The sequence below is a fragment of the Carcharodon carcharias genome, chromosome 4 (assembly GCF_017639515.1).
Source record: "Carcharodon carcharias isolate sCarCar2 chromosome 4, sCarCar2.pri, whole genome shotgun sequence".
Taxonomy (NCBI): Eukaryota; Metazoa; Chordata; class Chondrichthyes; order Lamniformes; family Lamnidae; genus Carcharodon; species Carcharodon carcharias.
In genome coordinates this window covers 42,391,682-42,418,757 of record NC_054470.1, presented here as the reverse complement: position 1 = coordinate 42,418,757, position 27,076 = coordinate 42,391,682, and the positions used below count along the sequence as shown (strand labels likewise).

Sequence of the window (27,076 nt, the reverse complement as noted above, 5' to 3'; positions counted from 1 at the left end):
TCAGAGGCTGGGAATCCTGCAGTGAGTAACTCCTGACTCCCCAGAGCCTGTCCACCATCTACAAGGCACAAGCCTTGTACACAAGTGTGATGGAATACTCTCCACTTGCCTGGATGAGTGCAGCTCCAACAACAGTCAAGAAGTGTGACACCTGGGCAAAGCAGCCTGCTTGTTTGGCATAGCTTCCACAAACATTCACTCCCTCCACCACCGTTGCACAGTGGCAGCAGTGTGTACCATCTACAAGATACACTACAGAAACTCACCAAGACTCCTTAGGCAGCACCTTCCAAACCCATGACCATTACCATCTAGAAGATGCAGCAGATACATGAGAACACGACCCCATGCAAGTTCTCCTCTAAGCCACTCACCATCCTGACTTAGAAATATATTGCCGTTCCTTCACTGTCAGTAGGTCAACTTCTGGAACTCTCTCCCTATCAGCACTGTGGGTATGTCTACACCACATGGACTGTAGTGATTCAAAAAGGCAGCTCACCACCACCTTCCCAAGGGCAATTAGGGATGAGCAATAAATGCTGGCTTCACCAGTGACGCTCACATCCCGTAAATGAATTTAAAAAGTCAACATTCCATTTGCCTTCCTAATTACTTAATGTACCTGCAAGCTAATGTTTTGTGATTTATGTACCAGGACATCCTGATCCCTCTGTACCTCAGCATTATGCAATCTCTCTCAATTTACATAATATTTTGCTTTTCTATTCTTCATGCCAAAGTGGTCAAGCACACATCTTCCCACATTACACTACATCTTCCAAACTTTTGCCCACTCACTTAACCTATCTAAATCCCTTTGCAGACTCTTTGTATCCTTCTCACAACTTGCTTTCCTACCTATCTTTGTATCATCAGCAAACTGAGCTACAATATAGTCAGTCCCTTCATCCAAGTCAGTAACATACACCATAAATAGTTGAGGCCCCAGCACTGATCCTTGTGGCATTCCACTAGTAACAGTTTGGGCAGGATCTTCCAGTCGGTGAGCGGGGATGGGGTCCGCTCACTGACGCATAAAATGACACAGGATGATGTCGGGTGGAACTCCCGACGTCACTCTGTGTTATTTCCATTTTCAGGTCAGCAGGGGCGCAGCCAAGTCAGCTGCACACCCGCTGACCTGTCAACAGCTTATTGAGGCCATTGAAAAACTAATTAACCTCATTAATGGACCTGCCCGTCCAACCTTAATGTTGGTGGGCAGGCTGGGAGCCCTGGTGGACTTTGGAAAAAGCATGAAACCTCATCCAAGGGCGGTATGAGGTTTCATGAGGCTATTTAAATTTTTATTAAAGGTTTCAATAAAAGTTATGGACATGTCCCAACTCATGTGACAGTGTCACATAAGAAGGCATGTCAGGGAAATTTTTTTTATCATTTGTATTACAAATTTTAATTCCAAGCCGAACCCCCTGAGGCAGCACTTGGCCTCAGGGAGATCTGTGCGCTCTATTCTTGAAATGCTTTTTGTGTCTTCTACAGTGAAGGCAAATATAAAATACTTGTTCAAAGTCTCTGCCTTCCCCAATCTCATCCTCTAAGGGACTAACACTTAGCCACTCTTTTCCTTTTTATAAACTTAGGAAAGCTTTTACTTTCTGTTTTTATATTTCTTATTAGTATTCTCCAATACCCTAATTTCTCCCTCTATTATGTTTTAAGTCATGCTTTGCTGGTTTCTCATTTTTTCTCGATCTTCTGGCCTACCACTAATCTACATATTTTCTTTGAATTTGATACTATCCTTAACTTCCTCTGTTAGCCACAGATGGTAGATGCTTCTCATAGAGTCTTTCTTTTTCAATGGAATATATCTTTGTGGAGAGTTCTGAACTATCTCCTTAAATGCCTGTCACTGCATTTCCACCATCTTATCTTTTAGCCTATTTTCCCAGTTCACTTTAGCTAACTCTGTCTTCATACTCTCATAATTGCCTTTATTTAGGTTTAATGATTATTGCAGTATCTTTTTCACAGGCCTCCATTATTTCTTGATTTATACTCTGTTGTACAGTGTAGCTACTGTTAGGCGGTCTATAAGCTACTCCCAGCAGCAACTTGTTTTCTTTGCTATTTCTCATCTCCATCCAAACTGGTTCCTCATCTTGAATTTCTGAACCAAGGTCATTTCTCACTCCTGTCTGATCTCATCCTTTATTAAGACAACCACCCTACTTCCTTTCTCCTTCTTCCTGTTCTTCTGGAATGTCAAATACTCCTGAATATTCAGGTCTCAGCCGTGTTCACTTTGTAACCATGCCTCTGTAATAGCTGTGATATCATACTCATTTATTTCTATTTGTGCTATAAATTCATCCATCCTGTTATGAATGCTGTGTGCATTCAGATAAAGAGCCTTTAATTCTGTCTTTTTACCATTTTCCCTACACTAACCTTATTTGTTGGTGCATTCTTATGTTTGTAAGCTCTGTCCCTTCCTGTCACACTATGGTTACCATTATCCTTATCAATACTCTGCACTATTGCTTCGTCCTTTCTTTTTAACTTTCCAAATCTTCCCTCATGTGAATACTCCCATCCCCTTCGCCGCCGCGCCACCGCAACCCCCCCCCCACCCCAACCCACCCCACACACCGGGCCACAGCACTGTTGGGAAGGCAGTTCCAGGATTTTGAGCCAACAACAATGAAGACACAGTGATATATTTCCAACTCAGGATGATGTGTGGTTTGGAGGGGAACTTGCAGGTGATGGTGTTACCATGCATCTGCTACCCTTGTCCTTCTAGGGATAGAGGCCCCAGAATCACAGAGTACAGAAGTGGTCCTTCGGCCCATCAAGTCTGCACCAACACATGAGAAACACCTGACCTACCTACCTAACCCCATTTACCAGCACTTGGCTCATAGCCTTGAACATTATGACATGCCAAGTGCTCCATCCAGGTACTTTTTAAAGGATGTGAGGCAACCCGCCTCCACCACCCTCCCAGGCAGCGCATTCCAGACCGTAACCACCCTCTGGGTAAAAAAGCTTTTCCTCACATCCCCCCTAAACCTCTTACCCCTCAACTTGAACTTATGCCCCCTTGTGACTGACCCTTCAACTAAGGGGAACAGCTGTTCCCTATCCACCCTGTCCATGCCCCTCATAATCTTGTACACCTCGATCAGGTCGCCCTTCAGTCTTCTCTGCTCCAACGAAAACAACTCAAGTCTATCCAACCTCTCTTCATAACTTAAATGTTTCATCCCAGGCAACATCCTGGTGAATCTCCTCTGCACCCCCTCCAGTGCAATCACATCCTTCCTATAATGTGGTGACCAGAACTGCACACAGTACTCCAGCTGTGGCCTCACTAAGGTTCTATACAACTCCAACATGACCTCCCTACTTTTGTAAAGTTGGGAGTTACAGTCAAAGCAGGATTGGTAAGTTGCTGCAGTGTATCTTTTATATGGTACACACTGCTGCCACTGTATGTTGGTGGTGGAGAGAGTGGACATTTAAGGTTTTGGATGGGGTGCTGATCAAATGGGCTGCTTTGTTCTAGAGCTGCTTGAGTGCTGTTGGGACCACAAACATCCAGGCAAGTGCAGAGTATTCCATCACACTCCTGAATCAGATGGTGGGTAGTATTAGGGGAATCAGAAGGTGGGTTACTTGCTGCAGAATTCCCAGCCTCTGACCTGCTATTGTAGTGACATTATTTAGTTATTGCCCTTGCCAGACAAACAGCAAGAAGATTATTAATGATCTTTGCTGATATATTGTTCTGTTTTAGTTGGTTAAACTCCAGTATCACTGTGCACCAATGCAGGTTCCTGAGTATTTGATGCTTCCAACTTGTGCCTGTTCTCTCCCTTTAGGTAAGTGCGTCATGGTCACTGCAGGAGGAGAATGGCCTATAACATCTGTGTTCCCCAGCGTCGGATATGGGGGCTATCACAACGATGCACTGGGGAATCCCTATGATAAGTTCCCGGTTAAGGGTTTGTACAGCAAATGCCCAGAAGTGCACACTTTCCCTGTTGCACTCAGAACCATCCAAAAATGCGGTTTAAATCACAAACTTCAGATGGTTCTGCCGGGGTTATACCAATATTTACCCCAGAAAGAGTTAGAAGAATTAAAACCTCTTCTAACTTCTGAGTAGCTATTGTAAAGAACCAAACCAACCCCACGGAACTCTCCCACACACTGGCCCTGACACCCCCCACCCCCCAACCTCCAACACCCTCCGACCTCCAACATCACTGTCCCCCCAGCGTCCGACACACCCGGAACTCTGACTGCCATCCACCCCCTCCAGACCTCGGACCCCCCCACCAAGCCCCAGCTTCCCCTGACCTCAGGCCTCATCTCACCCCCCATGGACTTCCGACACCCCCCGGGCTTCCAACCGACTCCATCCCACCCTCCCCAGACACCGCCAACCCTCAAATTCTATCCAGTTACCTTAGACATTTACCTTCCCCTGGCCTGCCAGTTTCCCTGGCGTGCCAATTTCCCTGAACTGCCAATTTCCCTGGCCCTTTAAACTTACCTGCTTTATGGCAGCTAGTGCCATAAAAAGGGGGCATGTTCTCCATGAATCCGCTGGAGCTACACTTCGCTGGGGCCTGCGAGGTGTCTTTCACTGCAGGCCCCAAGCAGCTCCGGCGAGTGGAAGAGGCCACGCAACTTTCAAGATCAGTCAAGTAGGTATTTATTTCTTCTAATTCATATGGGCCAGCACTTTGCAACTCTCGTTGGAGGTTATGGTCCAATATGTTCTCCATATCAGGCAATAACCTTGAATAGATTTTTCAGTACTGCGAAATGGAAATTCTTATGTAAACTGATGAATTTTCACATGTGTTAGACAAAAAAAAGGATTTATAACGTAGTTAGATAGGTGCTTTTTTTCCTTCTGGTTAGGGTAAAGCATAAGCAGTGCTGCAGCTTGGCACATCCCTTCTGAAAACCTATCATGATAGCCAATGCAAACCAGCCAAGAGGGTAAAAACAGCCTCATCTGCATCTTTTTGCAAGTGTGCTTTGGTTCTGTAGTCAAAATTTCAGTCATTTATTTTCTTCTATTACAGCAGAATAAATAGTTGTAATGGTCAATATTTGAAAACAATATCATGGCTTACCTGCTCCTGCTGCTCCAGCCAGTCTATTGGGCCTGGTCATGTATGGGTTAAGGGTTGCTGCACTAACAGAGCGATCAGCCATGGGTGACTTCTAAACAAATATAAACAATAATAAGGAGGGCATATATCAATTTATTTATTTGTTAGTGAGAGGTTTATTGTTATTAACACAGTTAACAAAGGGTAAAGAAATTTCACAACTGTTCCACTCTAAGCATGTAAATAAAGCATGTGCCACAATTCTTGTCAATGCCTGATATGCCAGCTCAGTGTAGAGAAGTGGATGAAAGCAGAAGTAGAATAACTAAAAAGTGGAAGATCCAGCGAAACGTCACCCAGAGCATAATTAAAAGAATAAATACTAGATTATTTTGAGAAGAGCTTTACCACGATGTAATTTAGTCCTGTTTCATTTTATTGATCTGAAATGTTAAATCTGAAAATCAGGTTCAAAATAATGGATCTGAACTTCCACAGAATGGCAGTCAGATTCAGGTTGCCACTCCATTCCTACTTTCCTCCCTAAATTATTATTTTTTGATTCTGTTTTGCCCAACTTTCCTACTCAGGCTGGGTGTGATCCGGGTAGCGCAGCACGTGCCTGGGGCCTAGGATTGAGGGTAGATCGGTGGGGGGGGGGGTTGATGGTCAGGTTGGGCCTCACGGGTGTGGGGTCAGGTTTGGCCTCGGTGTGGATGTCGGGTCAGGTTGGGCCTTGGCAGTGAAAGTCAGGAGTCGAGCCTTGTGAGAGGAATCCCAATTGGGGGGGGGTCATTGGTGGGGAGGAGAGTAAGAGTCCCAAGGAGGGGGAATCCCATGGAGGAGGGGGAATCCCATGGGGAGTCTTTGTGGGGGAAGTCCCATGGGGAAGTCAGTGTGGGTCCGTACAATATTTACCCAGACGTTAGAAGTGATTTTAATCCTTCTAACTTCTCCTGAGTAACTATTGATGTGGAACAGTCGGAACCATCCGACGTTTGCAATTTAAATCACATTTTCGGATGGTTCCCAGTGCAGAGCAATTGCCCAGGGGAAGTTTGCACTTTCCAAGCAATTGGTCACGTAAACCTTACCTGGGAACCTCTGGGATTGAGGGGGTGGTTCCCCAGTGCATCTTTGGGGTAACCCTCCAGATACACTGCCCTGGAACCAGAAGTTACGGCCCAACATAAATGGGGAAGTCTTCACTGTGACTAGGGTTGCACCTGAATTTCTTGGTGGACTAGTGGAGTACTGCTCTGGCAGGGATATATTACAGTGGGGAATGGATCTTCCTAGCATCTTCCCAACTCACCCTCACCCCTGTGTATTCTGCAATTTCTCCCTGAGCCCTCATCAAATTTATTTCCCACAAAATAAAATATATGGTATTCAGAAACTGTCCCACCATCTGCTCCTTCAACCTTATTCTTATTCAGTCCTGACCACCAAAGTTCCATATTGGTTTCATCCCACCTTTCCTTTTCTTCAAATATTATTCCCATCCCTTTAAAACCCCTTTTGTGCTATTCAACTCTCAATCCAACAAGTAGTTCTGGATTAGTTGAAACCTCTTACACCACATTATTGACTAAACTATCTTGTTCATCTCCCAAAAATACGTGCATCTCTGATACCAAACATATAATGCCTCTGAGTACTCAATATGGTTGCAACATTCAACGTCCAACCTTATTTGTCTCTTTTACTCACAGCTAAGTGTTCTCTGCCACACTGAGCTCATTATCATGATTGAATGTTACCACTCACTTCTCTATCTCATCTCTATCATGATGAAATCTTTGTCCACATGATTATCATTCACTGGGATAAATTTTCAAATGTTTTCCTTAATGGTTTCCCCATTTTCACCCTCCACAAAATTCAGCTAATCCAGAGCACTGCTGTCCCAATAATTCCACACCCATTTGTTCCCTCTACCCTAGTAAACCAACATTAAGATCCTGTGGGACCCAGTGCCCTTTGGTTTGCTGGGGCAAAAGGATCCGGGCTGCACGCTTGTACTGGGGTGACCAAATTGATAAAGACACAGAGAACATCAGGAGATAATTATTAGAATAAACACGTTGTTTATTTACAAACTAAGCTCAGCAGCTACACTCGTGTGATCACAGCTCAAAACTCTGTCTTCACTCTTCAGTGTCTAACTCAAGACTTGCCCACAGAGGTAGCCCACACTACTCTGCCATTGGGTGTTAAGATCATGTGATCTTACATTACAACACTTGTCTTAAAGGCATATTACATATCAGATTACTATATTCCTCCGCCTTTAATGAAAAATACATTTTACAATTTTTTTCAATACATCAAGTTATTTATACAGATCAATTATTACAAAGTCAGTCTCTCTGGGGATTTCCTTATGAGTGCAGAACGTCTCAGCTCTACAGATTCTGAAGTTTGATTTGGAACCTCCTTTACTGGAGTCATCTGAGCATCTGGTTCTTCAGTGGGTATCTGTAAATCTGTTCCTTCAACTCTTCAGGTACAGTTGGCCCTTCAAACACATTTGCACTCCATTGAATTCTTTCAACAGCAGATGTTGATTCAGTCTCGAATGGTGGTATCATCTCTGTATATTTGGTTTTCCCTCTTCTTATGGCATCCACATGTCTCCTAATTACTTGATCTTCAACTTTCATGTGGTAGGAAAGAGGTCCCGTTACACTTATTTCATTGAACAACATGCTGGTCCTTCTCTAAAATTTTTCACAAATACTCTCTCTCCTACATTAAATGTTCTTTTCTGACTCTGACAATCATGTCGCATTTTCTGACTTTGCTTTCTACCTTCCCCCCAAGTTTGGCATAATTAGGCTCAGTCTCGTTTGGAGATGGCACTTCAACAATTCCGCTGTGACACCTGTTGTCAAATGAGGGGTGGTTCTACAATGGAAAAAAAATCGTGCTAATTTAGTCGCTAATAAATCTCAAGTCAATTTCTTTTACCAGATTTGACTGTCTGAACTGTTCTCTTGGCAAGTCCATTTGAAGAAGGGCAATATGGAGATGTTTTCACATGAACAATACCATTGAGGCTTGTAAATCGGTTAAATTCAGCACTTGTGAATAATGTTCCATTATCTGATACTAGCACTTCAGGTCGTCCATTAATTGCGAAGCTTTGTCGTAGCTTGTCTATGGTCGCTGAAGATGTGGGTGACCTCACTTTGTATATGTCTATCCATTTTGAATGAGCATCTATGATAAGTAGAAACATTGTTCCCGTAAAAGGTCCCACATAATCGATGTGCACTCATTTCCATAGTCTTTCTGGCCACTCCTAGGGCTTCTTTAATGGCTTCCACTTCTTCTTCAAGTGGATGTAGGCCTTGTGACCTAGGTAAGTTACCTCTTTTGCCTAGAATGTGCACTTTTCCTTTTTCAATCTCACCCCCACCTGTGAAAAACGTTTCATAACTTTTTCCTAGTTCCTTTTCAGTGAGTCCAGTCACGAGAACATCATCCAAATAAACTACAACATGGGGCAATCCCCGTAGTAAACTTTCCATGGTTCTTTGAAATATACGCCAAAAGGTAAACAGGTGTATTGGTATAATTCCTTATGTGTATTTATGGTGACAAACTTCTGGGATGCCTTCTCTAATTCCAATTGCTGGTAGGCATGACTCACATCTAACTTTGTGTAAGCCTTTCCACCCGGCCAGTTTAGCATTAATTTTAGGAGTGGGGTGTCTATCCAATTTTGCCACTTTATTGACTTATTATTAATTTATAGTCCCCACATATTCGAATGCTTCGGTCATGTTTGAGAACAGGTACAACTGGAGCTGCCCACTCTGAAAATTGTACTAGTTGTATCACTCCCAGCTTTTCTAATCTGTCCAGTTTAGTGCCTACCTTATCCTTGTCTTCTCTTCTTGGTGTTGCCTCGGGGTCTACATGAATTTTTGCTTGTAGACCCTCAATTTTTCCAAGTCCTTCCTTGAAAACTGAGGCATATTTTTGTAATAGCTCTGATAACCCATTAGTTCTCAGTTGGAAGATTTCCGACCATTCCAATTTAATTTCTTTCAGCCAGTTTCATCCGAGGAGACTAGGTCCCTCGCCTGCTATTACCATCAAAGGTAATCTCACTGTGTGAGTTTCATAATGTACTGTGATTTTACATACGCCCTTGACTTGTGTGTCTTCTCCTGTATAAGTTCTTAATTTGTCATCAGTTTCTTCTAAATTCAGCTTACGTTCTCCATGATTCAGGTATGTAAAAGTATGATCACCAATCACGTAGTGGCTGCACGAGTATTCACCATCATTCTGATAGGCTTCTCATTCACTCTTATGGTTACATAGATAGGCTCTGTTCTTCCTACCTTTAAATTATATATAATGAACAGATATTAGGATCTATTACTTCAGGCTTTTCAATACTGTTTTGCTTTTGTCTGCAAGTCTGCCTGATTCTATCTTTACAATGTCTCATGAGATGTCCATATTGATGGGAGAAGAAACATTCAAGCTTTTTAAACTGTGGTTCATGACAAGGTTGTCTGCTTCCACCTCTGTCACTATAATGCCATGTTTTTGCTGCTAAGTTATCCCTTTAAATTTTTCTGCTAGCGGTGGCTGCTTCCCGCTTCTGAGTAAAGCTCTACACTTTCGCGATCTTTCTGATTGAGGCTTCCTGCCCAACGTGGAGGACGGCACCATTTTGTGCTCCTCACGTGGCTTCTGAGTCTCGCACTGCACCTTCCATTGCCAGGGTGATTTCCAATGTCTTCGGAAAATCTAAGTTTGTTTCAGCCAGTAACCTCTTCTGAATCACATTGTTGTTTATACCGCACACCAAGCGATCCTGATGTATATCATTGATGGATGTACCAAACTTGCAATATTCAGTTAATTGTTTCAGACTTGCCACATAACAAGCAACTGTCTCCCCCACAGCTCTGTTTCTTGAGTTAAATTTAAATCGTTGCATCTCACTGATGGCTTGGGCTGGTAATGATTCTTTATGAGGTTCACTAAGTCATCAAATCTTTTTGAGCCTGGGGCATTGAGAACCAACAGATTTTGAATTAGTCTGCATGTCTTACTCCCACACGTGGGCAGAAGGATCGTGCACCTCTTCTCCTCCCCTACAGTGTCATTCGCCTGGAAGAAGAATACTAGGCATTCAACATAGTGAGGCCAGTCGTCCGAGGTTGGGTGGAAAGGCTCCTCTCTTCCAAATTGCGGCGTGCTCTGAGGGGATTACTTCAACGATCAAGAAGGAAATTTTCTTTTACTTACAATGGCTGTGCGATGTACGGCCCGAATTCGGTTCTTCTGATTTCCTTCCTTCTTACCTCGGTTTTTTTTTGTGGCTTTTTGTGCTTGTCGCCAGTTTGTTGGTTCCAGTGCCCTTTGGTTTGTTGGGGCTAAGGGATCTGGGTTGCACGTTTGATGCGGAGTGTCCGAGTTGGTACACAGACAGAGAACATCAGGATATCGTTATTAGCATAAGCACACGCTGTTTATTTATGAACTAAACTCAGCAGCTACACTCATGTGCTTACATCTCAAAACTCTGTCTTCACTCTTCAGTGTCTAAGTCAAGACTGTCCCACAGAGGTAGCTCATGCTACTCGGCTATTAGATCATGTGATCTCACATTACAACACTTGTCTTAAAGGTATATTTACTATTCTTCTTTCTGTCTCTCGTTCATTCCACATTGGAGACCAATATTTTAGTCTTTGTGCCTGCTCTCTTTCATTGAAGGCTCGTACATTTTTCTATGTGAGATGTTTTGTTTTAATGCAAGCTCTTGTGCTCTATTAGGCTTGTGGCACTCATTCTTTTCTCAGTAGTTTGGAATTATGCCATCTGAATTTTTAATGGAGGTAAGTATCTGAATCTGAATCTTGTCCAAATTCATCCTGAGCACACGTTTATAATATTAGAATTAGTAACAAAATAACTATTGCCCTCTCCAGCGGTCATTTATTTTGTCATCTATATTATATTTATGAGACAAGAAGTGCAAGGGCAGTTCTAGTGGCAGGTTAGTATATACAGTACAATAGGATTTTATTGACCGTAGGCTTTCAGTTCAGTAGTGAAGTGAAGTCTCGTACTCCTGCACTGTGAAGCAGCACTTTGAAAATATGCATGGAATTGGTATAATTATCACATTTGTATTGATAAGCAGAAAGACTGTTCTTGGACTAAAAAGTTAAAAATCAAAAGCACAAAAATTTAATGCACTATTTTTAACATCAGTAACAATGGAGGGCAGCACATGACCAGTTTCTTCTGAGTCACTATTTTTATCTAACCACTAGGGAGCTCCCTTTTCATATTAATAACTACTCAAGGCTACATCTTTGCCAGAGATGTCTCCAAAGCCTGATTCTATGAGTTTCATGCTTACCAAATAAAAATAGAAAATTGAGGCGAGTGTCATTCACAAAAAATGCCAGCAAAATCAATCAAGAATGAAATAAACAGTGTTGCCATTTTTCTAAGCAGAGGCCTACATGGCCATACTTGTACCTCAACAGCAATATACTCCAGTAAAGCAGCACTTGGAGGCTCACATTGGAATGCTGAATCTAAGAGTCGCAGCATTGTTACTCCACCCAACCCACAGACTGCAGCCAGGTGTAATCCTATCCTTTTGCACAAGAGCATTAGTGGGAGATAAGGGATGAGGAGAGAGTAAACTATTCAAGAATAAATGATTAAATTAGTTGAATCTACACTTTGCTTCCCGTTAGGTGAGATTCCTTGTTGGAATGCAATTATCCCTATTGTGTACTCCTTTAAATTCTCCCTCCTAGTAGTTCTGGGTGTTTTGATTTGCTTTGCATCACTTTATAGTATAACTGAAATTGTTAGAACATGTTTATGATTTTTTGCTATGACTTCCATGGCTTTGGACAATTTACCTCCAAAATTTGCCAAACAAAATCAAGGGTAGATTTTTGCCTCTTCGGGCGGGCGCGACGGGCCGGCCCGGGAGTGGCCGCCAAACCGACCGCTGCCGGCGATCAGGCCCCGAACACGATTTCATGCTGGTCGATTAACGGCCAGCCAGCATGAAAGACGCAATCCGAGCCTCAGCGCTGTCGGAGTGGGTGCGGGAAGAGCATGAGCATGGAAATCAGCGCATATACCCTGGTGCACTCACAGAAAGCTCCCTGAAAACACAGAGCTGCCTCAGGGAGCTGAAGATTTTTAACATTAAAAATAAACAATTGAAAAGAAAAGGAAAACATGTCCCCTCATGTCACATAAGCAGGGACATGTTAAAAATTAGTTTTTAAAGATTTTTTTTTAATCATTGGTCAAAACCTCAACACACCTGTAGATGAGGTTTAGCAAAAAATGCAAAGGCCACTTGGCCTATTCGCCCACCCGTCAACTGAACGGTTAGATGGGCTGTGAAAAGTTCAATTTAATTAATTGATTAAGGGCCTTAACAGGCCTCTTAATTGTCGGCGGGCTTGCTGTCTCTCGCACGCGCCTGCCAAGCGAAACTTCGCGAGAATGCGCAATGACATTGGGATGCTCGTCCAGCATCACTGCGCACTATTTCATTCCCGTTCAGGTCAGGCGCGTGCCCACCCATGAGGGAAAAATTCTGCCACAAGGCCCTAAGTGCAATTTACAGTTGTCAACTGATCTGTTCCCATCTGTAATGTCCCATAGTTATTCCAATGAACAATTATCACTGTATAAATCCACTTGCTCCCAGGATTCTCCCTATGCTGCACCCAATGAGCCAAATGCCAGGATTATTCGCTAAAGGGCTGCCAACACTGCGGAATGTTTGGAGTGATATTCATCATCAAAAAGACTGAGGCAGATTGGAAGAAAAACATAAAATGCTGGAAAAACTCAACTGGTCTGACAGCATCTGTGAAGAGAAAAACAGAGTTGACCTTTCAAGTCCGTATGACCCATCTTCAGATTGGAAACCCATTAAACAAATGAAAATGGGTTTTTATGGAGAGTGCTATGTTAAATTAATGACGGTTTTAAGACAGATGCAGTGAGTCTTACAACCAAAACCGTTCTGGATCTGTGAAGGTAACTTTCATTTTTGGCAGTGATGTAAAATGGGCATTATCAGATCACCATCAATCGGGAAAAAAATTGGGTAGTATTACCAATTTATGCCACCAAAGTTAAAATTACCAAGTGAATAACTCACCCTCTGATTTCTTCTCCCCAGTGAAGAACAAACTATCCTCCATTTGGCCCAGTTCACCTTGTGAGAATTGAGGATGACACATAAGCTAGCACTCTGTGGCAGTTTGTTGCTATATCAATTAGATGCACCATTATGCTCTTTCAGTGCCTGGAATATTTCAGCTATTAGTGACACTTGACATCAATATTAAGGACCAGAATATCTGAAGCTCAGCAAACTTGGCTGTATGGAGGGACCACGCTCACTGGTAATATCCACCACTGATCCTAAGGGCTGGATTTTCATGGAATCAGGTCAACTCCAGAGCCATTTAAAAATGTCAGGCAGGACCCAATTCTGGGATTCCCACCCCTATTTCCGGCACTGACAATTTTTGGCAGCGCGGGATAAGGGTGCAGGTATACTCCCAACCTGGCTGGCTCCACTGGTTCCATTGTGGGTTAGGCATCACATAGCCACCCACCCCACCCCCACTCCAAAAATTTTGTGGAGCTGGGCCAGCTTCTCCATGACTTTGGGTTTCTACCTGTCCTCATTATGCATGCCTTGCTGAGACCCCAGATCAATAAAAGTTCAGCTCAGCTGGGGATCTATTCTGGTAAGTGAATTGTTGGCTTCACTTGATTGGCATCTTTAAATGGTTATAGTAAGCTATTCTTCCTGTGATCTCATTTGTCAATGTCTCAATGTTTATTTGCATTAGGTTTAGAAATGTGAAGTGTTTGAAGCCTCTATTAATGATAGTTAAATGGTCTCTCAGATTGACACCTTTATTGATTGCAGGAACAGCAGATTTTTTTTCAAAGAGCATTTCTGAATGGGTGTTTTCTTTTCTCAGCAGTTCCACACTTGCCATTATTACTATTTGGCTCATTGGTTATGTACTTGCATACTTGGTGAATAAGCACGGAAGGGGCATGAGTTAGCATTGAGTTGGAATAGAAGGTCTGAGGGGCCATGGGGAGTGGCCAGAGGGCATGAGTTGGCATTGAAATGGTATGGAGAGTATGAGGGGCCAGGAGGAGTGGGTGCAGGCAATGAGGTGGTGTGAGGGATGAGGGCTAGAGGACCCTGGAATGAAGTCCCAGCGGTCTAAGACAGGCCTTCTAAACAGACCGCCTCAGCATATGATGCCTAGGATCTGCTTCTGGGGTTGGTTGGCCTGACTCCACACCGCACCCAACACCACCACCATCTGCCACCCCCACTCCCCCAAAACACCAGCTCCTGCCCTCTGAGGAGTGAAAATACCAGGCTCAAGGTACTCATCTCACTAGCAAAAATCCGACCCCATGAGTCTCTCACTATTAGCATTGACACTATTAGCATACCATGGGCAGGCAACAATGCACAAAGGAAGAATCTTAGGAAATCACCTGTCCCAAAGCATCAGAAATTTTGTGAATTCTGCTAATTTGTGGTCTCAAGTTGGAATCGCATAGGGTCTGTTGAGAACAAGTATGCCGATGACCAAATGATGGAAGCAAGGCCCACTTGAGGGTTCAGGTCATGATGCAGGTGTGGGTCCACGAAAAGGAAATAGGAAAATAGAAACACAGGAGCAGGAGTAGGTCCATTCAGGCCTTCCAACTTGTTCCGCCATTCAATAGATCATGGCTGGTCATCCACTTCAATGCCCTTTCCTACACTATCCCCATCCCTTTACATCATTGGCACTTAGAAATCTATAATCTCTACTTTAAACATACTCAATGACTGATCTTCCATAGCACTCTGGGGAAGAGAATTCCAAAAATTCACAACCCTCTGATAAAATCATTTCTCATCTCAGTTCTAAGTTCTCTCAGTTCTCTTCCCCTTTATTTTGAAATTGTATCCCCTGGTTCTAGACTCCCCAGCCAGGGGAAACATCTTACCTGCATCGATCCTGTCTATCCATTTAAGTATTTTATAGGTTTCAATTAGAGCTCCTCTCATTCTTCAAAACTGTAGAGACTACAGGCCCAGTTTCCCCAATCTCTCTTCATAGGACATTCGCGCCATCCTGGCAACAAGTCTCGTGAACTTTCGTTGCATTCCCTCTATGGCAATAATATCCTTCTTAAGGTAAGGGGACCAAACTGCACATAATACTCCAGGTGCAGTCTAACTAAGGTTCTATATAATTGAAGCAAGGCTTCACTATTCCTGTACACAAATCCTATTGCAATAAAGGTTAACATACCATTAGTCTTCCTAATTGCTTGCTGTACCTGTATGTCAGCTTTCAGTGACTTATTGATGAAGACACCCAGGTCCCTTTGTACACTTTCACTTTCTAATCTTTTTCCAATTAAGAAATACCTTGCACATCTGTTCCTCCTACCAAAGTAGATAACCTCACATTTTTCCATATTCTATTCTCACACAGAGAGAATGATGGAACTCTGTGATGCCTGCCCACGACATTCTGGCAGCAATGACAAGCACCACTGAGGTGTAGGCATCAGTAATGTGTCCAGGGACTATGAGACCGGACCATCACTTTGGTCTGAAGGCTGCACAAACACAGGGAAGAGGCCCTGGACTGAGACACCTGCCTTGAACTTATGCAGTGAAGTATCACATCTGAGTGACACGAACACTGCTCATCAGAGCAAGGAGCCATTGGCAGGGAGACATTCTTGGGAGTTTATTGACAATAGTGAACACTATATGCAAGTGATTAACACCCATGCCCAGGCTGTGCAACTAATTCTCTTTAACTTTTGTAACCCGGCCGCTATGTCTTGGTGCTCCCCGGTCATCTACAGCAGAGGTGGAGGCAGCCTGCTGACTGCGACGCCCTGTCTGCGATTACCTTGGCAACGTCCTGTGGAGGGACGAGACTTGGAGGGCCCCGGCCCACTTTTGAGGTCCTGCTGTGTGGCAGTGGCACCCTCCTTGGCCTATGGAGCTGGAGCTGCTGGCCACTTCCCTCGTACACCCTAACCCCCACCCCGAATGCTTATGCGCTATATTCAACGGCTGGGCTTTCCTTGCACCCCCCCTCACAAGTTGCTTCAACAGCAACAGTAAAACCGATCATGCCATATTGTCCGTTCATGCCACCGATTATGCCTGATGACAGCAAGCGTGGAAAATTCCACCCATTGACTGTGTTTTTCTCTTAACAGATACTGCCCGACTTGCGTATATTTCCAGTTTTTTTCTGTTTTCACAGAATCACAGAATTGTTAAGGTGCAGAAGGAAGACAGTCAGCCCATCGTGTCTGCGCCAGCTCTCTGAATGAGCATCTCACCTAGTGCCATTCCCCACCTCCTCTCTGGAATCCTGCACATTCTTCCTTTTCAGATAACAGTCTAATTCCCTTTTAAATGTTTCGATTGAATCCATCACATGCTCAGGCACAGCATTCCAAACCCTAACCACTCACTATGTAAAAATGTTTTTCCTCATATCACTTTTGCTTCTTTTATTAATTACTTTAAATCTGTGCTCTCTCATTCTCGATCCTTTCACGGAACAGATTCTCCCTATCTACTTTGTACAGACTCTTGATGATTTTGATTGCCTCTGTCAAATCTCCTCTCAACCTACTTTTCTCTAAAGAAAACAGTCCTAATTTCTCCAATCTATCTTCATAACTAAAGTTTCTCATCCCTGGAACAATTCTCCTGAATCTTTTCTGTACCCTCTCTAGTATGTTCACATCCTTCCTAAAGTGTGGCACCCAAAACCGGACAAAGTACTCTAACTGAGGTTGAACTATTGACTTGTACAGATTAAATGTATGTAACCTGCTTGCTCTTGTACTCTATGCCCCAATTAATAAAGTCTAGGATACCATATCCTTTATTAACTGCTCTCAATCTGCCCTACCACCTTCAATGATTTATGCTCCCTCTGCTCCTATACTCCCCTTTAGATTTGTACCCTTTATTTTATACTATCTCTCCATATTCTTCCTACTAAAATGAATCACTTCACATTTCTCTGCATTGAACTTCATTTGCCACTTATCCGTCCATTCCACCAACTTGTCCATGTCCTTTTGAAGTACTACACTATCTTCCTCTCAGTTCACAATACTTCCAAGTTTTGTATCATTTGCAAACTTTGAAATTGTGCAATGTATGCCAAGATCTAGGTCATTCATATATATCAGAAAAAGCATGGGTCCACACTGACCCCTGGAGAACTCCACTATAAACCTCCCTCCAGCACAAGAAACATCCATTGCTATCTGTTTCCTGTTGCTGAGCCAATTCCATATCCATGTTGCTACCATCCCATTTACTCCATGAGCTATAACTTTGCTCAAAAGCCTGTTGTGTAGCACTGTATCAAACGCCTTTTGGGAGTCCATGTACACCACATCAACAGCATTGCCTTCATCAACCCTCTCTGTTACCTCTTAAAAAGTTAGTTAAGCATGATTTTCTCTTAAGAAACCCAAGCTGGCTTTCCTTAGTTAGCTCAATTTGTCCAAATGACTCTTAATTTTGTCTCGAATGATTGTTTCTAAGAAATTCCACACCACTGAAGCTAAACTGACAGTAGTTGCTGGGCTTATCTTTACACCCTGTTTTGAACAACGATGTACTGTTTGCAATTCTCCAGTCCTCCCAGGCCACCCCTGAATCTAAGGAAGACTGAAAAATTATTGCCAGTACCTCTACAATTTCCACTCCCACTTCCCTCAGTATCCATGGATGCATCTCATCCAATCCTGGTGCCTTATCAACTTATAGTACAGATAACCTAAACAATTCTACCTCCTTTTCAATTTTAAACTCATGTAGCATCTGAATTACCTCATCTTTTACCATGGCCTGGGCAGCAGCTCCTTCTCTCGTAAAGACAGATGCAAAATATTCATTTAGTACTTCAACTATGCCTCTATGTGTAAATCCCCTTTTGGTTCTTAATCGGTCAGACTGCTCTTTTTAGCCACCTTTTACCATTTATATGCCTATAGAAGACTTTGGGATTCCTTTTAATGTTAGCTGCCTGTCTCTTCATATACTCTCTCTTTGCTTCTCTTATTTGTTTCTTTACCGCTCACTGAGCCTTCTATATTCAGCTTGGGTTTTAATTGTATTTTCTACCCGACACCTGACATAAGCACACTTTTTCTTCTTTATCTTAATTTCAATCTCCTTTGTCATCCAGGGAGCTCTGAATTTGTTTGTCCTACCTTTCCCTTTCGAGGTAATATACCTTGACCGTACCCAACTCATCTCTTCTTTGAAGGTAACCCATTGTTCAGCCACTGTTATTCCTGTCAGCCTTTGACTCCAATGTATTTGGCTCAGATCCATTTTTAGCCCATTGAAGTTAGCTTTCCTCCAGTTAATTTTTCTTACTCTGGATTGTTCTTTGTCCTTTTCCATAATCAGCCCAAACCTTATGATACAATGATCACTATTTCCTAAATGTTCTCCTACTGACACTTGATCTACTTGACCCACCTCATTTCCAAGAACCAGGTCTAGCAGAGCCCCCTTCCTCATTGGACTGGAAACATACTGAAGAAAATTTTCCTGAACATACTGTCAGAACTCTTGCCCCTCTCTGCCCTTTATACTACTAACATCCCTGTCTATATTTGGATAATTAAAGCCCCCCACCATTAAGAGTACGATATAATTTTGCACCTCTCTGTAATTTCCTCGCAAATTTGATACTCGACACCCTTCCAACTCGTTGGTGGCCCATTGATATCTTTTTTGTTCCTTAGCTCTAGCCAAATAGATTCTGTCCTTGATCCCTCTGGGACATCCTCTTTGTCCAGCACCACCATGCTCTCCTTTATCAGTACTGCCACCCCTCCCACTTTTCTTCCTTTCCTAACTTGCCTGAACACCTCGTATCCAGCAGTGTTTAATACCCAGTCCTGCCCTTCTTTGAACCAGGTCTCTATTATAGCCACATCATCATATTTCCACATGACAATCTGCACCTGTAACTCACCAACCTTCTTTACCACACTCCATGCATTCATCCACATGTACAGTAACCCTGATTTGGACTATTATTTTCTCCTTTACTCTGACCCCACCTTTTAACTTATTATTCTTTACTCTAGTACTATCTATCTCTCCCAATATTCCATGCCCTTTGGTATTCCTCTCTAATATTTTCTCCTGGTTCCCACACCCCTGCCGAGTTAGTTTAAACCCTCCCCAACAACACTAGCAAGAACGCCCCATGAGGAACTCTGTCCCAGCTCTGTTCAGGTGCAACCTGTCCAGCCTATACAGGCATCATCTCCCCCAGAGTCCCAAGAATTTAAAGCCCTCCCTCCTACACCAGCTTTCCAGCCACGGTCTCGTTCATTGTTTTATCCTCTTACTTCTGTACTCACTTGCACGTGGCACTGGGGGTAATCCGGAGATTACTACTTTTGAGGTCTTGCTTGCTAATTTTCTACCTAGCTACCTAAATTCAGACTACAGGACCACATCCCTCTTTCTACCTATGTCATTGGCACCGATGTGGACCACGACTGCTCGCTGTTCACCCTCTCCCTTCAGGATGCTCTGCAGCCACTTAATTTTTATCGTTAATTTTATAGTTTGACTCCTCAATGTCTTGAGCTCTTTCAATGGCAATGTTCACATTCAGTATATGAGTTAGGATCACGCTGAAAATTTCTATGCGGCATGGTTGAATAATAATGGGAGGCACACAAGCAATATTCTAGTTGTGATGTTGTTGCCAATCTTGACAAATTGTCTTTGCAACATTAAAACACTGCTTAAAAGAGAATTTCAGTAAATCATTGGCAACTTTCTAAATTTGAATTTTTGGCTTTTTTTGGGTCTAAGACTTTGGCAAAGTCCAGACCTTTGTCACGGAATGATAACCTGAGAGGCATTCGTTGCTCTACAACATTGATTGGGGACTGATTGTTGCAGTTTGGAGTTCACAAATTTTATACAAAAAGAAAGGATCAGTGATATTTCATACCAGCATAGCAAGCTCTGTGTCATTAAATTCCCAGGCATTTGATCAACTTTTAATAAATATGAGACCAAAATCAGTAAGTGTAAGAGCAAATAATAATGCTTAAAAGGAATCATTAAGCTTTATTAATTCATAGCAGGTGGGAATGTATTTGCATGCTTTAATTTCTGCACATTCTTAACGGTTAGTAGTGAGTGCAGAGAGAAAGAAACCTTAGAGATTTTATTAGTAGCACAACCAAACATTAGTTGAGCTCATGCAGAAATCATGTTAGGGATTCAACAGCCTTTTGAAAACTGAAATAGTTACATGAGTCAAGCACCTTTTTGGAACCAGACTTTGGAAAGGATGAGGATTTGATCCTTGAGAATATTCCACCTTTGCCCTCTTGCTGGAAACCATAATGTCAAAGAGGAAAATTTAACTTTTATTCAAAGCATCATAGTTAATCTTTCTTTATTCTAAAATTTTTGATAGATTCTTCAAAGAAGGATTTTAGTGTAATTTATTTTGGATTTCAGACCAATGTTGCAGCTCTTGACCGTTCCAAAAACCTAATCTACTGTAATTCTTTAAATGAAGCAAAACTAATGGTAACATGCCAATGATGTCAAAAGTAGAATGATTGGTAATGGCACAGCATGGTAAGGTATATAACAGAGGAGAGAGATCTGAACTGGTTAGTCATGGAACAACATTCTGGGAGTGCACATCACTTTAGTCTTCCTACTACTTTTGGAATGGAAACGCTGATGAACATGATTTTATATGTAAGGGATTTATACACTGCTCTGTCCAAAAAGAAGTCTCTTTCCTTAGCAAGGATGTTTGAGTATGCAGGCATATTTCTGTACACATATGAACTGGCCTTACATGGTCAACCATTGCATCTTTTTGTCATGCTCTGGGCATGGCCCTCATGACATGCCTGTGATACTAAAGGCACATTATTGTTTACTAATAGCTGCTGTTTGCCTGGGACAGACTGGGTAACTGTCCAGCAAAAGGGAAGAGCGTAATTCAAGGTGTGGTGAAAGGGGAGATGGTAGAGAGGACTCTGTTGCCAAGGGATGGTGGTGCCCATAGTTTGTTTGACAGCTTTTAATGGCTAGCTTCCTTTCAGTGCCAAATACAAATGGGTGCTGTGTAATTGGAGCGGAGCACGAGCCAAATTATCAGTGGCTGTTCAATTTAAATGGAACTCAAGGTCACAATGACTTCAGGCATCCAGATCTCTTTACACTTACCATCTTCATGGAGGTATGCTGGACCTCGGCCCTCTGTGTCTTATTTTTACCCATAGTATTATTCGTTTAATGTTAAAGCAGGAAATGTAACACCACAAACCACTTTTAACTGAATCATATTTTACACTATTTGGACTTCTCACCATTGTCTCCCTGTATCCCTCTGGAAACCTCCAGACTGGTGGGGAAACTTTCATTAAGTTGTTGCTTAAAGGAGGTAGGTATGTTTTTTTCTCTCTCTCTCTCTCTCCACAGCACAGCAGTTTGACCATAAACAGAGATAAGTCATTAAGAAGGACTAAAGTGATAAGATACTCCTTGTAATCAGTTCCACAACTGCTGTGTCCTCAAATATCTTATCATACAATGCCATAACACAGTAGCATTTAAACTTACTAGTTGTCACTTTTCATTAGCTTCACTTGCAATTAAAAGGAAAATGTCATAATCTGGAGGAGGTTTAGAACAGAATTATTCCTGAGATGGTCCAATTAGACATCTAAGCAAATTTGCATCACAGTAGGTATATCCGCTACAGAATCAACAGTTTCTTCCAACATGCTTTTAAATTATTTTTTTTTCAATCATTACATTAACAATTGTTCAATTACTTATTTATGCTTACAGACCCATTAGAACTACATGTAAGTCTATAACTGTATCTCCCAAGGGAAAATGAGATTTGCAGATATACCAATTAAAATACTCAAATTAATACTCTATTTTTTGTGAGAATACTGATTGGCTGTTTATAGATGGTTCTGCTGCGTAATATTTACTTGTGCTACCGACAGTAGCCACCTTGGAACTGCAGTTATGAACTCAAACTAAACTGATTGCCATATAGAGCAGTAGGTGACTTCATTCATAGTTTCACTGCATGGGTTTTGAGTAGCAGAAGTAATTTTACACAAGATAAATGTCCAAGTTTAAAGAACATATAAATTCTTAAACAGTTGTAACAAAATAGAACAAACAGTAATCCTTTATCATTTCATTTTCTAGCTATGAAACGGAAAACAGAATGAAAATTCAAAGCAGAGCTTAAAAACCATCTCACAGAAAATAGGAAACCAAAAACTTTGTTTACAAAAATTAAGCAAAAAAATTGGATGAAATAGTCATAAAACTAGTGATCAGAAAAGTGGTGGGTGGGGTGAGGGGAAAGAGTTTTGAAAATTATCTTTGAAACTGTCATCCAAGTACATGCCTGGAAAATAAAGCAAAGTCCTCAGTTGTAGTACAACAACAACAAACTATAATCATATAATGCCTTTAACATAATTAAATGTCACAAGGCTCTGTGGGTGGAGTCACAAACAAGACAGATCAGGTGGGACAATTGATTTCCATTACTAAAGGACATTAGGGAACCAGATGGGGTTTTACAACAATCCACAGTTTCACAGTCGCCATTACTGATATTCATTTTTAGTTCCAGATTTCATTAATTCACTGAATTTGAATTGCCCAGCTGCCATCATGGGATTTGAACTCATATCTCTGAAACATTAACCCTAGCCTCTGGATTATTGGTCCAGTAATATAACCACTTTTCTACTGTACCCCTATTCTGAACACTTTGGTTGCTGTTAATTAAGAAGCAACCATCAGCAAAGTTATGAAAGGAAAATTCCCCAAATTCCCAGAACTGTAAGTGCAATATTAAACTGTTAACCACATGTTTAAGAATCAAACTTTCAAAGACCACCGCAGGAAATCCCAACAGTTGCTGTTTTATATGTGTGAACAGTGTTGATAGATGAATAGATGTAAAAGATCATGGACAGAATTTTGCCGTCGGCAAGCAGGGGGCAGGGCCCGCTAGCTGACGCATAAAATGATGCGAGATGATGTCAGGCGGAACCCCCGATGTCATCCTGGCCCATTTAAATCTTCAGGAAGGCGGGGGCGCAGCAATATCAGCTGCGGGTCCTTCGACCTGTCAATGGCCAATTGAGGCTATTGACAGGATCAATTATACAATTAAAAACCCTACCCATCCAACCTTAAGGCTGGCGGGCAGGCCAGGAGCCCCAGCGGGCTTCTGAAAAAACATGAAACCTCATCCACCGGCGGGATGAGGTTTCATGTAGAGTTTTAAAAAGTCTAATAAAATTATGTAAATTATGAACATGTCTCATCTCATGTGAGCAATCTCCCTGAGGCAGCACTTAGCCTCAGAGAGATGTGCGCTCTTTCGTGCGCATGTGTGAAAGAGCGCACTCTCACTTTTGGGGAATCCCTCTCCCCCCGCCCGCACAGGAAGTACATAGCGCTTCCTGGTGGACGTCACGCTGGGCGGGTCTTAATTGGCTCACCCACGTAAAATGGCAGCTGGGCCCACTTCTCCATGGGGATCGGAGGCCTGATGGCCTGACAGGCAGAAAATTCTGCCCCATGAATTTGGGATGGGTCTATTACATGTAGGATCGTTTAAGATTCTGAGTGAAATAAGGCTCCCACTTATGTTGTGAAAGGCCTCTAAAAGTTAGCATAGACTCATAGATGTCTACAACACAGGAGGAGGTTATTTTGCCCATCGTGTCCATGCCGGTCAACAAAGATCTGACTACACTAATCCTATTTTCCAGTGTTTGGCCCACAGCCCTTGAGGCTATGGCAATGCAAGTCAAAATCTAAATACTTTATAAATGTTACAAGAGTTTCTGACTCAACCAACCTTTCAGGTAGTGAGTTCCAGGCTCCCGCCACCCTCTGGGTGAAAAAATTTCTCCTCAGCTCCTCTCTTAGCCTTCTACTTCTTACCTTAAATCTATACCCCCTGGTTGTTGACCCCTCTACTAAAGGAAAAAGTGCCTTCCTATCAACCCTATCTATGCCCCCCATAAACTTATACACCTCTATCAGGTCTCCTCTCAACCTTCGATGCTCCAAGGAAAACAATGCCAGCCTATCCAATCTTTCTTCATAGCTTAGGCCCTCCAGCCCAGGCAGCATCCTAGTAAATCTCCTCTGCACGCTCTCCAGTACAATCATATCCTTCCTATAATGTGGTGACCAGAACTGAAAGCAGTACTCCAGTTGTGGCCTAACCAGCATTTTATACAGTTCCAGCATAACCTCCCTGCTCTTATATTCTATGCCTCAGCTAATAAAGACAAGTATCCCACATACCACCTTATCTATCTGCCCTGCTACCTTCAGGGATCCATGGATATGCACACCAAGGTCCCTCTGATCTTCAGTGCTTTTCAGGGTCCTATCATTCATAGCGTAATCCCTTGCCTTTTTAGCCTTCCCCAGGTGCGTTACCTCACACTTTTCTGGGTTGAATTCCATTTGCCACTTCTCTACCCAGATGACCAGTCCATTGATATCCTCTTGCAGTTTACGGCTATCCTCCTCACTATTTACACCCCAGCAATTTTCATGTCATCTGCGAACTTCCAGATCATACCCCCTGCGTTTAAGTCTAAATCGTTTATGTACATCATAAATAGCAAGGGCCCCAGCACCGAGCCCTGTGGAACCCCACTGGAAACAGACGTCCAGTCACAGAAACATCCTACTGCCATCACCTTCTGTTTACTGCCTCTTGGCCAATTTTGGATCCAACATGCCACTTTGCCTTGGAACTCATGGGCTCTTTCCTTCTTGACCAGTTTGCCATGAGGGACCTTATCAAAAGCCTTGCTAAAGTCCATGTGAACCACATCAAATGCATTATCCTCATCAACACTCCAGGTCACCTCCTCAAAAAATTTGATCAAATTTGTCAAACACAACCTTCCTTTAACAAATCTATGCTGACTATCTCTGATTAATCTGTGTCTCTCCAAGTGCAGATATATTCAGTCCCTCACAGTTCTTTCTAGTTACTTCCCCACCGCCGAGGTTAGACTGACTAGTCTGTAATTTCCTGATCTATCCCTTCCTCCCTTTTTAAATTATGGGACAGTGTTAGCAGTCCTCCAGTCCTCTGGCACCTCACCTGTGGCCAGAGACGATTTGAAAATTACTGCCAGGGCCCCTGATATCTCTTCCCTTGCCTCCCTCAACAGCCTGGGATACATCTCATCTGGGTCTGTGGATTTATCCACTTTTAAGGCCACTAAACCCGGTAGTACCTCCTGCCTCTCTACATTAATTTCATCTAATATTTCACAGTCCTCCACCCTGATGTTTATACCTGCATCATCCTTTTCCATTGTGAAGACTGACGCAAAGTATTTATTGAGGACTGCACCCACGTCTTCCGGATCCATGCACAGATTACCTCTAATTGGCCCTACTCTCTCCTTAATTATTCTCTTGCTCTTCATATATTTAAAAATCCCCTTTGGGTTTTCCGTTATTCTAACCACTAATGCTTTCTCATGCACTCTCTGAGCTTTCCCAATTTCCTTTTTAAGATCCCCTCTGCACTTTTTATACTCCTCTAAGGACTCTGCCGTATTGAGCCCTCGGTATCTTCCATAAGCTTCTTTTTCTTTATCATAACCTTTATGTCCCTTGACATCCAGGGTTCTCCAGATTTCTCCTGTACTCTCAGTATTTCCTCCTTGAATGCCTCCCAATGCTCTGACAAAGACTTATCTGAAAGTAGCTGCTCCCAGTCCACTTGGGCCAAATCATTTCTCATCTTAGTAAAATTAGCCTTTCCTCAGTTTATAACTTTTATTCCCAGCCCAACCTTATCCTTTTCCACAACTACCCAAATCTAAGTGAGTTATGGTCACTATCTCCAAAATGCTCCCCTACTGAGACGCCTTCCAGCTGCCCGGACTCATTTCCGAATATTAGATCCAGAACTGCCCCCTTCCTTGTTGGGCTTTTTACGTACTGAAAAAGTTTTCCTGGATGCAAGTTAAGAATTTTGCTCCTTCCTTATGTGCACACTAAAACTTCCCAGTTAATATTTGGGTAATTAAAATTCCCTACTATTACTGCCTTATTATTCTTACACTTCTCTGAAATGTGATTGCATATTTGATCCTCTATCTCTCCTTGACTGTTTGGGGGCCTATAGTACACACCCAACACCTTGTTGGCCCCTTTTGTGTTGTTTACTTTAACCTAAATGGCTTCATTTGATGATCCTTCCAAAACATCATCCCTCCTTGCTGCTATAATTCATTCCTTGATCAATATTGCAACCGCCCCCCCACCTTCTATTCCCTTCTCTATCTCATCTATAGACTGGAGTCACATCTACAACTGCAGAAGCACCTGTCTGCTCCCCTCACTAATGAATCCCCTACCACTATTGCCCTTCCACACTTCTTCCTCCTGCCCTGAGCAGCAGGACCACCCACAATGCCATAGCCTTTCCTCTGGTTGGCCTCCACAGAGGAACTGTTACTCTCACCATTTTCCAAGGCCGAAAAACAGTTTGCGAGCGAGATGCACTCAAGGGATTCCCTCGCTACCTGCCTGGTCCCCTTGCTTCTGGCGGTCACCCATTCCCACTCCGCTTGCATTTTAAGCAATTCACTGAATCTTCCTGTAAGTCAAGACTTTGGGTCTAATTTTCAAATTCAATGAGGTAAGCTTGCAGAATGCCTCGGCTGTTGACTGATTAAATTTTTGAAACCAGAAGCTGTATCTCACGGTTTTTCAAAACTGTGAAAAACACCGGAATTCAACTGAGACACTGCTGCAAGCC

The 27,076-nt window shown here is 42.6% G+C and overlaps 1 protein-coding gene across 4 annotated transcripts in view; it reads right to left on the bottom strand.

Annotated features, from left to right (window-relative positions):
• The window catches only part of syk (spleen tyrosine kinase), a 180,346-nt gene that overhangs the window by 33,973 nt on the left and 119,297 nt on the right, over nt 1-27,076 (bottom strand). For 3 of the 4 annotated variants that reach the window (XM_041186174.1, XM_041186172.1, XM_041186173.1), the window contains 2 exons: nt 20,523-20,591; nt 5,124-5,214 (listed from right to left, as the gene is read on the bottom strand). In XM_041186174.1, the coding sequence (XP_041042108.1) occupies nt 5,124-5,214; nt 20,523-20,591 (160 nt within the window). The remainder of the gene's footprint in view (nt 1-5,123; nt 5,215-20,522; nt 20,592-27,076) is intronic. The other variant, XM_041186175.1, reaches the window with a different exon arrangement.